The 17,250-nt window shown below is 38.9% G+C and overlaps 1 protein-coding gene across 2 annotated transcripts; it reads left to right on the forward strand.

Annotated features, from left to right (window-relative positions):
* Nucleotides 1-227: 227 nt before the first annotated feature.
* On the forward strand, nucleotides 228-5,744 carry LOC122669720 (transcription initiation factor TFIID subunit 9). Of its 2 annotated transcripts, XM_043866562.1 has the most exons (3): nucleotides 228-238; nucleotides 2,927-3,212; nucleotides 5,335-5,744. In XM_043866562.1, exons 2-3 carry the CDS (start codon nucleotides 2,946-2,948, stop codon nucleotides 5,602-5,604), a joined length of 537 nt encoding a protein of 178 aa, XP_043722497.1. In that variant the 5' UTR covers nucleotides 228-238; nucleotides 2,927-2,945; the 3' UTR covers nucleotides 5,605-5,744. The 2 variants fall into 2 exon arrangements, with proteins under 2 accessions (XP_043722497.1, XP_043722496.1); XM_043866561.1 differs by lacking the exon at nucleotides 228-238 and having other exon boundaries at nucleotides 2,592-3,212.
* The last annotated feature ends 11,506 nt before the right edge of the window (nucleotides 5,745-17,250 follow it).

Here is a 17,250-nt window from a genome sequence, read left to right on the forward strand (position 1 = left end):
CCTCCTCTGCTTCTTCAATCTCGTCATCCTCGTTGTACACGAACCGGGTATGCTTACCCTTGAACTCAGGCAGCATTCTCTTCTCCTGAACGGTCATCTTGCTCAGTCCTGCAACTCATCTTTCCCAAAATCGACTGGGGAAGATGAGTTCCAGGTATGGGAAATCAATTTACACCTCACCAGCCCTAAATCAAAGGGAAAATTCACACCCCACCGGAATCTAACTACAGTTCGTTTGGTCACCGGCAAAACCGTCTTCGCCATCACTGCAAACCTAGACAAAAACCCATCTGGGCGGCCATGAAATTCACTCAAGTCTCTCCAAGCAAATCCAATGATATGAGTTCCACCATTCTCCTTAGAATTATCGTTGGCGTTGATAGATGTAGAACTAGAAGCAGAGAGGGTTTTTTTCTTGAGAGAAAAATCGCCGACTTGAGACTTGATTTGGAAGGAGAAAGTAGGGTTAGGGTTTCCGAGGAGATTGACTTAGTATATTTTCAATCAGATTCACATTATAGCCTTTTCCAGAAGCGATTGCAGAAGGAAAAAAAAAGTTCACCTATGTTACTGTTTCATCTTCTTCTTCTCCTCTGTTTCTGTTGTTGCTTCGATACTTCTGAACGTTTCTCTCAAAAGCGATTTTGATTTAATTCATTTTCTGAACGCAAATTGCTCATATGTTTAGCTCTGAATTGTTTGTCAAGATGAAATTTTATTCAGAGTTTGCCATGGGGAAAATCCTAGGAGAGATAGAAGAGATGTATTTAGCATCAATTCTTGAATATTACCAATTATCAGAATTTTCTTTTTTGTTTTTAATAACTGTATGAACTAAATAGAGGGCGGATTGTTGTGTTTTCAAGTTGGGAAACAGGCTCTTCGTGAATTGGAGATAAGATTGCGTATATTATGATCCAGGGTTGTTGTTTGGTGATGGGGTAATCGATTTGGATCAATCCAGCAGTCCTACGCGACAACAAATCTAGAATTTATGATGTTCCCTACCTGCAACTGGTCTTCCCCAGTTGGGGAAGATGAGTTGCAGGTTTTTTTTTTTTTTTTTTTTTTTGGGTTTCTTGCAAGGGGCAATTCTGTCAGTTCACTTTAAATTTTTAACAGTGTTAGTCAAGAACTGACGGAATGGGTTTATTTGTTATCGTTTGCAAATCTCAGGGGGGTACGTAGAATTTTCCAAAACTGGGGGGTGAAAATATCCTTTCGTCAAACCTTAGGGGTGGTATGTGTAAATTTTCCAACAAAAACTCTGAAAACAAAATCCATCAAAGCCGGACCTTCGACTCTAACTCGAGATGCCTCGCGCTTTTATCGTCTCCAAGCCCTGTGATCGAAGCCACTGAATGGAACGCTGCTAATCCATTACACTGGAGCTCACCGCTGCGTGTCTACATCCATCGGAAGATCGCAGCTCGTTTCACCGACACTCGCCCAATAAACCCTTCTCTCTCGTTCGTGCTCCCTGGTCTGATCTTCAACGGAAGAACCACCTTGCTTGCTGTTGATTTGGCCAACATTATTAACTTCGAAGTCCCTTCGATAAGATTTCTCCGCCATTATTGGCTCCAAGTCGGTAGATTTTTGTGATTTCGCCATTTTGTTTCGTCCTTTCAGTTTGATTCTTTTCCCCCAAGTCTTTTAATCATTGTAATTGTCAATGTTCGCATGTAATGTTGCATCATTGATGTTTGTTTTCCCTCCTTCTAGGTATAAATCTGGGTTTAGGGTTTTTATCAGATAATTCGTTTCGGATTGATTCTTGTTTATGTACTGGCTTGTTAGGGTTTTCAGGATTCCATTAATAATTAGGGCTTTTGAGATTCCATCAAGGATTAGGTTTTTTGTAATCTTCTTTTTCGTTTAGAATTGGGGTTTCTCTTTGTGCTTCTTAATTTATCTTTCGAGTGTTTTTTTAAGCTTCGATTTATGTGTTATGGTCTGTATTCTTGTCTCTGTTACTTTGAATGCTGAATTTTTCGCGTGTAAAGTTAAATCATTTATGGTTTTCGATCCTTCGAGGTGGAAATCTGTGTGAGTGTTTTCTCAGATGTTTCGTTTCTCTATTCATTCTTGTTCCTGATCCTGCCCGATTAGGGTTCCCAAGAATTTGCAATTTCTGCCTTATTATTTATAAGTTGCCTCATGAAATGCTTTTTGATATGCACCTCGACAGAACCGGAAAATTAACAGTTCACTTTGTTGTCAGCCCACCTCAGATAATCTTTATACATGCTAACAGGGTTTAAGGTTCAAGAAAGATTGTTCTCAGAAATTCTGATTTTTGAATATCACTACTTGTTTCCTATCCCTGAAGTGGCTTCTTTGTTTGTGTATTTATCTTACACCTAATCTTTAAATTGCATGAATGTAAAAACATTTAAATGCACAGATGCATTATTTGAAATGAAGATAATGAGTTAGAATGAGTTTTTTTTTATTTTTTTATATAAATTTATTGAGTTACTGATATGATCTCATATTACTTATTTTAAAAAAAATGGCCTTGCGTTAGATGACTTTATGATCATATTAAAACCTCATGCTTAACACTTAAACAATATTCCTCGATACAGTAAAATGAAACGAAAATGGTTAATGCTTCCAATCGACCAAATTAGTTATAGAACACCATGAGAACAGAAAAAGGTGGCTGGTTAATAATTCCCTTCAAGGAACTGGGTTTGTAGTTACATGTTATGTTTATATTTATGAAGTCGTGACTCATTGATTTGGGTTCTTATAGATCATTTAAGTAACTTCTGCTGTTTCCATTTATTTTTCTGTTGCAACTTTCTGGTTAGTGATGAAATTGCTTCTTTAAGATTGTGTTTTATCTAGGGAGTTATATCTCTTCTAATCATGTGTTGAAGTGATACTCAGAGGACTTTATTGTGGGCTTTTGACATAGGTAAAAAGGCTAGCTACTCATGGCAGAGAGGGAGGAGGGAGACGAGGAATTGCCAAGGGATGCAAAGATAGTGAAATCATTACTGAAATCAATGGGTGTCCGGGAATATGAGCCCCGTGTGGTGCACCAGTTCCTGGAACTGTGGTATCGGTATGTTGGTGATGTTTTGACTGATGCCTTGGTGTACTCTGAGCATGCTGGCAAGCCTGCAATTGACTGTGAGGATATCAAGCTTGCCATCCAGACAAAAGTTAACTTCAGCTTCTCACAACCCCCTCCTCGAGAGGTAATCTTTTGCATTGATTCTTGAAAACTAATTCTTGTTGTTCCCAATAGATAGTTATCTGTCCTGCACAGGCACTTCGGTGGCTTATGAATGCTTAAGATTGAATTACTACAAAATCTCAAACACAGCAATTTTTTCTGTGTAACTATTCCTAGGCTTGGTTTCTAATTCTGACATGAACATAATAATTCTCAAACTGTGCAGAGTTGATTTTTCTGCCATTTCAGATCCTTGAAGACTAGTTAGGTGGTTACAGTGCATTGGGTTATATTCTTATTCAGCATTAGATCCGTAGGTGAATTTTCAAAATTTATGGAGTTGATTGGGGAAACAAGATTTGTGTACTGATAAATTGTTTCTACCATCACACCGGTTCCTTTTGATTTGGTTCCTCTTCCGCTTCCTTCCTGTTCCCTCCCCAAGTCAAGATATGGTATGATCATGGAGAGACCACCCCCTCCCCCCGGCCCAACAAAAAAAAAGCCCACACACATGCACACTCTGAGACCTAGCATGAGATGTTGAACAAAAATACCGATTCATCCCTCCCAACGCAGCATATAACTCTCTGTTGTTCCCCCCTTACTAACTATAGCAAGTCTTTGTGAAATAACTCCCATGAGGAGAGAAAAGAAGGTGTGAGGCTTGATGACCTATTATAACTCTCTTAATATCCTTTTTTGAACCTATTTGTACCAATCATTCTTCTTACAGCTAGATCCAATCTCCTACTCCGTGCAAAAAAGAAAAAAATATTTCATGTTCCTCCTTTCAGGAAGGGGTGAGGCTTGATGACCTATTGACTGCAGTTTTCTCCAGATCTCCGGAACAGCATTTAAAAGAAAAAGTCCTCAGGAAAAGCATTTAAAAAATAAAAAATAGAAGGCTCGAATGGTACGATCCAGGATAAGAAGGCGTAACTGAACGCAGAAAATATACATAAAAGGCCAGGGCAGTATAGTACCTATCAAAAAAAAAAAGACTTATCCAAGGAGGACGCAACAGGTGAACAAGAAAGAGGAAAATCCAATGACCTCACCTAGCAACAAGAGGAAATGATCAAGAAAATATATGGAGGACCATCTGCGTACTTTCTTTGATTAAGCCGAGTTTGAGTGGGCATTGGGAAAGTAAGGACCTCAGAAGCCCAAAGGACCTCTTGAAGCACTTTGTCCAAAATCACAGCCTGCCTACACTGCACAAGCAAGTATGTTCTGGCAATCTGCTTATGCTCCACCAGAAGATGATGAAAGTGGTGGCAGTAACAATGCTAATTCTGAGGATCAGAATGGCCATGAAGTGATTGGTGAGGGCACAAAAAGGTGATTTCAGGCCCTTCCCTCGGAATTGAAGGGCAAGTGTTAACAAGTGGCTGGTGCATTCTAGTATTTGGCCCATTGCAGTGCAGTGTGCAAAGTTCTCTTAGTTTTAAGCCCAAAGATAGTTTTGGTTATTTCTTGTTGATTAACAGACCAGTCTTGTTATTTGACAAGAAAAAGAATCCCTTTGGAATTATTTGGAGCCGGTCAAGTTGGATGGGTGTTGGAGATTTACAAGAACACTCACTAGATGCTTAATATGCTTGAGGATAATATGAGTGTATATTGTCTATAATTCTTTACAACAACATAGCCTTATTTCAACTAAATGGGGTCGGCCACATTTACTAGATGCTTAATATGCTTGAGGATAATATGAGTGTATATTGTCTACAATTCTTTACAACAACAACATAGCCTTATTCCAACTAAATGGGTTTGGCCACATTTACTAGTTGCTTAATATGCTTGAGGATAATATGAGTGTATATTTTCTATAATTCTTTACAACAACAACAACATAGCCTTATCCCAACTAAATGGGATTGGTCACATGGATGGGTGTTTTAGATTTACAAGAACACTCACTAGATGCTTAATATGCGAGGATAGTATGAGTGTATATTTTCTATATTTCTTTACAACAACAACATAGCCTTATCCCAACTAAATGGGGTCGGCCACATGGATCCTTGCTTTCCAATCAAGGATCTAATGATCTAATTTTGTCAGGTTCTTAATATTTGTCAGGTTCTACTCTGGTATAAAGGTAATGATCTAATGATTTGTAATGAATGTAACAGGTTCTACTCGAGTTGGCTAGGAACAGGAACAAAGTCCCATTACCAAAGTCTATTGCAGGGCTGGGGATCCCGCTCCCACCTGAACAGGACACATTGATCAGCCCAAATTACCAGCTTGCGATGCCCAAGAAGCAGATTTCTCGAACAGTTGAAGAAACAGAGGAAGATGAAGAGGCAACTAACCCAAATCCTCCTCAAGAATCAACAGACATGCAGCAGCAAACTCCCCAAAGGGTATCATTCCCCCTTCAGGCAAAGCGTCCAAGGTAGGGTTTTCAACAAGTCAAACTAGACAGCTTGTTCGTGAATTTGGTTCAAGCAGTGGCGCAGCTTGTTTATGGGTATATGTTCTGTATATTGTGTATGAATTCTAAATATTCATTCTGAAGAAAAGTAGGTTAGTTTTGATATTTGATGGTTCATTTTCAGTTTTGTACTGCTGTGGCTTGCCAAATACCGCCAGCATGTTTGCCTGAGTTTGTGCCGCATGTGGGTGTGGAAAGCAGGCAAAAGAGCCTGTAAAATTGGTAAAAAGTATAGGTTGATGTTACCCTTCTACATACTTGAATCCTGTCTTACAAAACCTCATTCCAACTATGCCATCAGGCTTCAACCCCTCCCTCCCCCCCCCCCCCCCCTCCCAAAAAAAAAACCTCCAGAATTAGCATTGCTTTTTTAGCTTTCCAACCAGAGTTCAAATAATTTGTAACCTTATTATTATTTTTTTTAATCCTTTTATAACACATTTTTTGGCCAAATGCTGTCATTTCACACGTGTATTCTAAAAACACGTGTGTGGTAATAACAACTGTAGAAAATATAAGAGTAATTCATTATCAAATAATTTTTGAAACTTTTTTTTTATCTCTGAATTAAAGAATTTTTAGAAATTAGACAAGGATAATCAATAGAAGTTAGATTTTTCGAATACACTAGTAGGGATGTCCTTATGTTTGGAAGTCAAGAAAAGTCAAGAAAAGAAAAACATAATTGGACAAATTCAAGATGACACATTGAAGAGTTATTGTGATTTTCTCTCCTTTTTTTTTTAAAAAAAAAATTTTAAAATTTTCTTTTCGTTTTTTTTTTTGTGTGGGGCCGGGGTTTGGGGGGGGGGGGGGGTGGGAATAGCTTTAAATTTTTTTTTTAATAGTTTCTTTTATGTACTTGCCTTCCAAACATAGCTTGGAGTTGTCTTAAACTTTTGATTTAATCCAATCTCCTACGTTGAGAGGAAAAGCTTTTTGCACTATAACTCAAAAGCAGATCCTGCATACTCCGACCAATCCTGGTCTTCTACTACCGAGCTGCCTGGTAGGACTGTGTTGTGCAGACACAGTAAGGCGGAAAATATCTGCCTTACCCCCGTAAGGCGGGAAATGTCCATCTTATCCCTGCCCCAGTGGGGGTAAGGCGGACATTTTCTGCCTTGCTGTGTCTGCGCTGCATGGTCCTGCCGGGCAGCTCGGCAGTAGAGGATCCAAATTGATACTGGGACTCTCTCCTTATAACCCAAAAGCTTGCAGCATTATAACTCAAAACTAGGAATTTTGTGTAGATCCGACCAACACATATTCCTATAGAGAAATTTATGGATTTAGATCTTCTACGGTCTCCCTTATAGCAGCCATCTTCTGGCCCTGCAATTTGGACATGACACGTGTAAAACAGTTAATCCAACGGTTGTTTTTGAAAAAATTGAAGAGTTTAAGTTAAAAGCTGTTAAAGGTCTTGCAAACCAAACGGATCGGTCGCCCAAACCAAACCGGTCATGGTCCAGCTCAGTTTTAATTGAAACCCAGTATGCTGAATCCCAATGATTTTTCTAACCGAGCCGAGCTCCCTCCTCTGAATCCTTTCGAACCCAAACCTTCCTTCTTCCTCTGAATCTTGGGTGAAGAAATCACCTCTCTTCTTTGTGTGTAGCCCAAACCGACCTTCTTCATCCTCTGGCTGACGAACCTCGAAGGTGAGAACTCAAACTTTTCTATCGGATCTGGGAAAGAATTGAAAGGCTTGAAAGCTCCAAATTGCTGTGGGAGAGAGAACTTACATTGCCATTTCAGGCCCTTTCTGGATTTTCCCACAGCAGTTTGAGAAATTGCCATGAACCGAATGCATAACTCTTGAATAATTTCTTAGCCTTAACCTTCCATAAACCATTATAGTACTTGTTCCCGGATCTTCTTTTTTTTGTTTTGGGTGAAGTGCCCCTTCCAAAGTATCCTTGTTGGACAGGGTCATTATTACTCCCAATATTCTCTATTGTGGGAAGTTGGTAATACCCTCCACTCGTCCCCAATATCTTCTGCGGCGTGCTGCTCGTAGTGGTCTTAGCGGCGCAGACACAGGGCCACGCACAATGTCTCCCTTACCCCTGCCCAAGCAGGGGTAAGGCGGACATTACATGTGGCCCAGTGTCTGCACTGCTAAGGCCGGGCAGGGGTAAGGGAGACATTGTGCGTGGTCCTAAGTCTGCGCCGCTAGGGCCACTACGATCAGCACGCCATAGAGGATCTGTATTGCCCCCATCTGAGGTTAATTGTGGGTGAAGGAAAACTCGTTTTGTATGTAATATCTTTTTTTCTTCCATTTCTCGTCTCTGTTTTCCATTCGTGAGAGTTCAAACGATGTTTTTCGTCTCCTTTTGTGGTCGTTTGTAAATAATCAATGTTGGTGTTTGTCTTGGGTTTATTTTCTTTGGGCCCTTTTTAAAGGCTCATAGTTTTAGCCCACCTCTTGTCAATATTTAACCCCGTCCTCCAATTTTTTTGACCTTTTTCATTTTCCCTTTCTTCCTTCCAATGGTTCAGTTCCTTCCCTGTTTCCCCTATCGAGGCTGCCTCCAAAGTCTCTGCACATCGTTGTGCAGAGGGGTGATCTTCCTCCTTCGACCATCTCTTCCCCTTGCATGGTTCATGAATCCCCTTCTAAGCATGGTTTGGAGATCGCTTAGTCTACTGATTCCAAGGTGACAAGGCCAAGATTATCATTGCATCAAATATGGTTCTTCATCTAAGAAGTGTGTTACGTGCGAGATAATCTGAAAATAAAATAAAATAAAAGAGAAATAGTAGGGATAGAAAGAGAAGAAGAGAGAGATAAATTTGGGATAGAGTTTTGCTTTATAGACGAAGCAATGGCGTCCTGGCGCAATTGGGAGGTTGCCAATCCTCTCTCAAGATAAACTCAAGAATTAACAAATATTTTTCTCATTCCTTTCTACTTTTTCATACATCAATAAATACACGGCTAATAGTAACTACCCACTTCCCCACTCCTGCAATTTCTCTCAACTCCTAAAATATTTCCCTAAATTTATCCCACTTTTAATAACTACATATAATAAATAACCACCATCCCGTAGATACATATAATTAATAATAACTAACTATAATCACAAAGAGCTACACCTAAATAAAAATCGACACATAACATTCCATCCCCCTAAATTTTCGTCTTGTCCTCAAGGCCACTAAATTACAAATAAAAATAAAAAACAATTCCACCCGGATCCCAAATCTTATGGCCACAAACTTGTCGGTCCAACAATACCAACATTTGAAAAACCTGATGAAAAACTTGTACGGATTCGAGACGGTCAATCTCTGTTGAACAAATCGCTTCCATCCAGCCGTTGAATAGAGGAGGATACACCCGCATAGACCCGGGACGGTCGATTTCCTCCGTCATGCCTGGCTTTGATACCACTTGTTACGTGCGAGATAATCTGAAAATAAAATAAAATAAAAGAGAAATAGTAGGGATAGAAAGAGAAGAAGAGAGAGATAAATTTGGGATAGAGTTTTGCTTTATAGACGAAGCAATGGCGTCCTGGCGCAATTGGGAGGTCGTCAATCCTCTCTCAAGATAAACTCAAGAATTAACTAATATTTTTCTCATTCCTTTCTACTTTTTCATACATCAATAAATACACGGCTAATAGTAATTACCCACTTCCCCACTCCTACAATTTCTCTCAACTCCTAAAATATTTCCCTAAATTTATTCCACTTTTAATAACTACATATAATAAATAACCACCATCCCGTAGATACATATAATTAATAATAAATTAATAATAACTAACTATAATCACAAAGAGCTACACCTAAATAAAAATTGACACATAACATTCCATCCCCCTAAATTTTCGTCTTGTCCTCAAGACCACTAAATTACAAATAAAAATAAAAAACAATTCCACCCGGATCTCAAATCTTGTTTGGGTAATTCCCAAGTTGCTTCCGCCAATTGCCAATATTATGGCCACGAACTTGTCGGTCCAACAATACCAACATTTGAAAAACCTGATGAAAAACTCGTACGGATCCGAAACGGTCAATCTCTGTTGAACAAATCACTTCCATCCAGCCGTTGAATAGAGGAGGATACACCTGCATAGACCCGGGACTGTAGACACCACATTTTGACACCTTGGAAGTGTGTCTAGGCAATGATGGTCAAGGACGTAACTCGTGTGGTGACTGAATGGCAAGAATTACCAAATTACCCCTACCTCACTTTTTGTAACCAAACTGTCCCAAATAGAGCCTAAACCCCTAACATAGCCGTATTTAACCATTTTAAGTCCACATTTGAAGTTTCACCCAAATCCAACACCTTTGTGAAAATGATCGTTTTGCCCCTGACACGATTCTCGGTATCTGGATCACCCGATTTAGTCTGAAACACTTTGGATGACCTCATTTGGTCATATTAAGCTTTCACGTAAAGTTTCGGCCAAATCGGGTAACTTTTATGAAAAATGACCGTTTTGCCCCTGGCATGGTTCTTGGTACCCGAGCCACCCGATGTGACCTGAAACCATTTGGATAATTTTATTTCGTCATATTGTGCTTACATGTAAAATTTCATGTAATTTTGGTATCATTTGGACCTTGATCGGTGTGAAACACCATTTATGTGCTTTCCTTGATATCCATGCCATTTTTAGGCAAAATCCAGCCATATCTGCCACACGGATGGAAAGTACGGGTTGAGACCTTTGCGAAAATATGTGGCACGTCAAAATCGGCCACATGGATTGGGAGATATTAGCATTTGAACGTGGACCTTTAAAATGGAATCTTTAAATGGTTTATTAAAAAAAGGTGGGTCAAACTGAGTTGACCCGAACCGAGTCAACCCAGTCTGACCTGGCCCAGCTGGACTGTCAGCAGGGGACAAGCCCCCACCATTTAGGCTAAGCCACACATGGCCCCATGCCCAGTTGCCTGAGCCAGGGTAAGGCTGCACCGGCCTAGGCTGCCCAGCAGACCTAAGCACACGCAAGCCCAGCGAGCCCATCACTCACCTTATCCCCAACCATTAAGGCCCCAAGGGTCTTTGAGACCTTTTCTAGAACAGATTTTCTCCTATAAATAGGAGGCCATTTGGAGGGTCTAGGGACAGAGAAAAATTAGTGAAAAATTACCTTCACACAGTCCTTGATCCTCTCTTTCCAAACATCGTGTTCTCATCCATAGGTTATGCTTCATTACTGATATAAAATTCCGTAAATACCCCTTCTTCACCACTCTTACCATTCGGAGCAACCACACTTGGAGCGGCTTTTGGAGGTTTCCGACGACTATTTACGGTCACACAAGGTTACTCAAGCTGAGCCTAGGCACTTCCACGCTTCAAGGGTATTTTTCCATATATTTTACTTATTTTTAAGCATTTGTTTTGATTTTCTTTACACCAAAGGTTGTTTTTCAGTTATAAAAATGTTAAAAATAATTCAAGAGTGATAAAAATATGAAATTTTCAGGGATGATGCTTGTCACTATGTTTGACATTCATTAATTTTCTTAAGCTCCAAATCATTTTTTTTGTGACATTTTTGCCTCTGTAAAGGATTTCGGATTATGTAAAATCTAAACATGTGGGTGGGTATTTGGACAAAAGTGTTATGACCATGTTAAAGATCATATTTTGATTAGTGGGAATGGGCTCTGGTTTGATACAATTCGGATCTGTGATGGGGATTTTGTATTTTTCTTTGCTTTCCCTTCTTTTTTAGCATTTCAGAAAATATTAAAAATAATATAAATGCATAAAAATTCACAAAAAAATTATGGAATACATATTTCATCATGCTTGATTTTATGGAATCATTATCCACTGACATGCATGTTTGATAATTTTTATACATTTCCCATCTCATTTAGGGGTATAAATGTCATTTTTCTAATTATAATGAAAAATTCTGGAAAAATAGGAAAAAATGTTTTTATGCATGACATGCTGTTTTAGAATGGTTTAGGATGTTTTCATATGCATACGTGACCATCATGCTTGATAGATATGCATACAAAGTCATTTGCGCCCTCTAGGGGGCATTTTGGTAATTTGCCAAACGTGGGCCTAGGCTATCATTCTGGAAATATCATTTGGTGTGTTCAGTCATTTTAGGATGTTTAACATCACTTTCGATGCCTACAATGATTCTAAGTGTCTTTTGACACTTTTACCATTTTGCCCTTAGGGGCATTTTGGTCATTTTGTGACCAAACCTTGTTTAGGACCCCGGAAAGGCTCCTGCTACTTTTGCCGCATGTTTTAACATTTACTAAACATGTTTTAAGCATAAGTCAGCATTTTCATGAATTATCATGCATTTTCTACATGTTTGCCATAACAGGGGCATTTTGGTAATTTTTACCATCCCACATTTCCTTGCCATTTCATGTGCTCTTGATGATCCAAATGCATGATGTTAATGTTATTTAATCATGTTTTGCTTATTTACAGCATTTAAATGTGATTTCATGCCTTTGTACATATTTTGGCCCTTTAGTGGCATTTTCATAATTTTGGCTATTTTGGCTATTTTGGCCTATGAGCTGTTTTGCTTATCAATGATTATCCTTTTCCATAATATAATTAAACTTGGTTTTCTTTTTTACAGTCAATCATGTTTTTGACCATAGAGTTAGGCTTTCTAATTTAGGTAAAATCCATTAATTAGCTTAATTAGGATGCATAATGTACATAATCACCAAACTTAGGAGTAGTAATTAGGATTAAAACATTAATCTTAATTAGCCTAATTAGGTTCATAAATTTCAATCAAGTTAATAAAAAAATCTTCAAAAAAAAAAAATAGTTTAATTAGATGCATAATATGTATAACACAACAGTACACAACAGAGTTTGGTCTAGGAAGACCGGTCGTCGGTCGGGCGGTTGCTGGGTGCCTAACACCTTCCCAGCCCGTAACTTGACACTTACCTAGAGATCTGGAGCAGACCATCCATTGAGTCATTGGAGTTAATTTAGCGCCCCTTCTGCGAAGGAGGGGCACCATTCATGGGTCCTAGACCCTAAATCTAGGTGGCGACTCCCATTTTCCAATTTTCTTTCTTTCCCCTTGGGTGCATGCCAGCGACCCTCCGTCCGCTGCACCTACAGGGACGGTCGATTTCTTCCGCCATGCTTGGCTTTGATACCATTTGTTACGTGCGAGATAATCTGAAAATAAAATAAAATAAAAGAGAAATAGTAGGAATAGAAAGAGAGGAAGAGAGAGATAAATTTGGGATAGAGTTTTGCTTTATAGACGAAGCAATGGCGTCCTGGCGCAATTGGGAGGTCGCCAATCCTCTCTCAAGATAAACTCAAGAATTAACTAATATTTTTCTCATTCCTTTCTACTTTTTCATACATCAATAAATACACGGCTAATTGTAACTACCCACTTCCCCACTCCTACAATGTCTCTCAACTCCTAAAATATCTCCCTAAATTTATCCCACTTTTAATAACTACATATAATAAATAACCACCATCCCGTAGATACATATAATTAATAATAAATTAATAATAACTAACTATAATCGCAAAGAGCTACACCTAAATAAAAATCGACACATAACAAAGTGTGTGAAGGTTTATTGAACTTATTGGTCGATTCAAGGGAAATTTTCACATACCCCCCTGAGGTTTAACAAAAGGATATTTTTAACCCCCAGGTTTGGAAAATTCTGCGTACCCCCTTGAGGTTTGCAAATGGTAACATATAGGTCCATTTCGTCAGTTCATGACTAACACTGTTAAAAAATAGACTTGAACTGACGGAATTGCCCTTACATGAAAAAAAAAACACCTGCAACTCATCGTCCCCAAATTGGGGAAGATGGGATGCAGGCATCCCTTTCTCTCCTCCTTTCTCTCTCTCTCTCTCTCTTGTCAGAACGAGTACTCCTAACCAGAGATTTCAATGGCCTTCAGCTCTGGCTTCTTCACTTCTTCCTTGAGCACAGTAAGAGTGAGCATTCCATTATCCATGGCAGCCTTCACCTGATCAATCTTGGCATTCTCAGGCAACCTGAACCTGCGCAGGAACTATTATCCATGGCAGCCTTCACTTGATCTATTTCTTATTTGACTGATATCCTTCCTTTCCCTCTTCCATTTGATTTAGGTTTCTCTCAATCCTTAGATATCCTTCCTTTCTCTCTTCCAAAAAGTAGGTAGGGGTTTTTTTTTCGTTGTTTTTTGTTTTTTTTTTTCAATTAAATTCTTGGTTGTTCAATGAGAAGGGAGATGGGTAGCGAAGACAAACAACTCTTGAACTTTCAGATGCAGTTCTAGCATCATCACCATGGGATGAAAGGATCAGAAGGCCATCCGAAAGGGTACCTTGCGACTGAGATTGAGATTCCCAAACCTGCAACTCACCTTCTCTAATAACTTTCCCTCATCTCTGTTCTTCACCGTCCCGTGTCATCAGGGCCATGAACGCTAGTCCTCTCTCGCCTCACTCTCCATCTCCTCTCTCATTTTCTCGATTCGATTTTTGGATGTATGTAACCCCCTGGCCCCCTACCCCCACCTCCTTTTCTCTTCACTTTCCATTCCTCGGATCCTCAGCTCCATCCATTTGACTGATATCGTACAAATTAAAGCCATGAGTTTGATGGCTTGCTATGTTAAGTGAAGGCTGCCATGGATAATGGAGCTGCAAGGGCAATTTCGATTGAAAGAAGATGGAGGAATTATAGCAGGAAGCCATCAAACTCATGGTCACTATTAGATAATGGAGGAATTTCTTTGTATTCTAAAATCAAATCTCAATTCCTGATAAACATCAAATAAGAAATAGAACATGACAATGGACAACAATCGCATACCTAGATTGATCGATCGATCAGAAAGGGATTAATGGCCTTAGTTAGTAAGTTCGGGAATGGCAATTGAACGGGAACGGATACGTACGGCAATTAAACGGATTAGATGGTAATAATACTTTTCAAAAATCTGGCTTCATAAAACGCATACAGTAATAATACAGTACGCGTTTAATACAGATATAATACGGCATAGACGACAATAATACTTTTAAAAAAACGAACATATATTCATTATATAACATGCATTCATCACCTAATAAACAAAATAATATCATGATTTTATGAACTAAAATAAACACAATAATATAATATGCTATATAACATCTCTAAGATTATCATTTAACATACCAAAATATCAATAATCTACAAGAAATGAATGTAGATTGTCTGAAAATGAGATAAGCAAGTTGATTACCTTATCATTAAATCATTCTTCCAACATTACATTTCTTATTATCTACAATGAGATAACCATATATTTTTAACCAGATGTGTTCTTGTGAAGGGGGATGAGTTCCCACTAATTAACCAACACAAGACAAGAGGGAGAGTTCCAGATATGGATCTCCACTGTACACATTAGCTACAAGAGACAGAAAAACAAGAATAAAATAGAATAGAGATTGAGCCGTTCTCGCCAATATCACACCAGATTCATTTGCTTCACTACCACCATCAAAGTTCAAAGACCAGAGAAACAAGAGGAGAGTACAAGACTTAAGTGCCGCTTTGTTGAACGGAGATGGGGAGGATGATTGGAGATAGAGGGCGGCTACTGTTGCTTGCTACGGTTGGATGTTCAACGCAAATCGAAAGGAAAAGTGAAATCGTTTCCCTAAATTCTAATCTTTTGGGTATTTTTTTTATTAAAAAAAATGTATAATACGTATAATACGCATATTATATGAGTATAATACTCGATCGATTAAAAAATGCATTTTTTTTTGTAAAAATATGGGAAAATATGGGGACGGGAGTATTATACGTTTAAAAATTTGGGTACACATATTATACGCGTATTTACTAACTAAGTTAATGGCCTCCATGTTCTTGGGCGTGCTGCTGGTGTTCAAGATGACGATGCTCTTCAGGTTTCTGGTTTGGAACCCTAAATCCCCAAAACCCCCAAATCCTTCATGCCCTTTCTTCCTTATGTGCTCTCCCCTAGGTTTTTTATTTTTTATTTTTATCATCTGCTGGAATTTTGATAAGTAGAAGAGTATTATCGAATCAGAGTTGCAGGATAAATTCCTGAAACTCAATATATTTTTTTTCAGGTTTAGGGTTCCAAACCGAGATTGGTGTGAACCGTGGTAATCCAAATCAGCGTGAGAAAAGGAGCATGAGAACCAAGAAGAAGAAGAAGATGAGGTGAAGAATCAGGGTTGAAAGGGTTTTGAAACCTGTAACTCATCTTCCCCAATCAATTGGGGAAGATGAGTTGTAGGTGTTTTTTTTTTCCTTTTCTTGTAAGGGCATTTCCGTCAGTTCAAGTCTATTTTTTAACAGTGTTAGTCATGAACTGACGGAATGGACCTATCTGTTACTGTTTGCAAACCTCAGGGGGGTACGTAGAATTTTCCAAACCTGAGGGTTAAAAATATCCTTTCATTAAACCTCAGGGGGGTATGTGAAAATTTCCCTCGATTCAAAGATTGCTACTCATGATTCTATGGGTGTGTTGAAGACTGGGTCTTTCGGTTTCTCTGATCTTCTAGTACTAAACCCTAAATCCCAGAGTATTGACCAAAAAATGATTGATACGCCTGATACTAATCCAATACGATCATCAATACAGATATCAATACCAATACCGATACCTATAACCTTGATACTTGGGTGGCACTACTACTCTCTATGTTTGTAAGGGACTGGAACTTCCACTGACACGTAATGGGTTTGGGCCAGGTTTTTAAAACACGAAATCAAGGATGAAATGAGTCATTGCTGATTAGCCAGAATCAGTCTCCAACAAGATCCCCAGAATCAGTCCTCAAATCCAAAATCAAGGGATTTCTAGGGTTTTTTTTATGTGAAGCAAAGCAACATATCGATTTGGTCAGAATCGGTCATAGCTGATTTCAGCACGAATAGACTAATTCCCAATTCTTGAAACCGTGGTTTGGGCTCCTCTACATCTACATCAAACACTCACTCCAATTGACCAATGACAACATGGTGATAGATTCTTATGTCATGTATTAAGTTAAGGTACTAGGGAGATGGTTTTTTGAGCAAGCGGCATAGAGAATCAATCACACCTATGAGGTGCGATAAAAGGGCATCATATATTGAAGTGCAGTGAGGACATTTCACCTGAGAAAGAGAGTGACAAACATAAATGGTAGTGTATCCTATGCCAGCGTGTTTACTAAAAAGTATTTATACCTCGTGACAAGCATTGGTGATATATTCTTGTATGTCATGTATACGTCGTGACAATCATAAGTGTAACTCGGCCACAAAACAGTCTTAAACGGCCCAATACGACGTCATTCCTATCCTTATAGGCACTCAACGGAAATTACGGAATTAAAGTTTTAACAACCAATAGGAAGCTAGTATTAAAGCTCCACGATCCGTTTCGAATGCTGAGAGGGCATCTCATCCGTTCGTCGAAGGCGAGAAAACACAACTTAATTCACATCTAACTGTTCGATATTGCACAAATAAAAAACACAGTGAAAACGAATCTTAACCGTCCACAGGGGCTTAAAGCCGATAGAGGGATCTATAAATACCGCTCTACCTCTAATGTTATTAAACTTTGTACTTT

The sequence above is a fragment of the Telopea speciosissima genome, chromosome 7 (assembly GCF_018873765.1).
Source record: "Telopea speciosissima isolate NSW1024214 ecotype Mountain lineage chromosome 7, Tspe_v1, whole genome shotgun sequence".
Classification (NCBI taxonomy): Eukaryota; Viridiplantae; Streptophyta; class Magnoliopsida; order Proteales; family Proteaceae; genus Telopea; species Telopea speciosissima.

Excerpts from the sequence above, each read along its gene's own strand:
- LOC122669720 (XM_043866562.1), top strand. The coding sequence starts at position 2,946 with ATGGCAGAGAGGGAGGAGGGAGACGAGGAATTGCCAAGGGATGCAAAG. Across the intron at positions 3,213-5,334 it reads CACAACCCCCTCCTCGAGAG|GTTCTACTCGAGTTGGCTAG; the intron begins GTAATCTTTTGC and ends TGAATGTAACAG.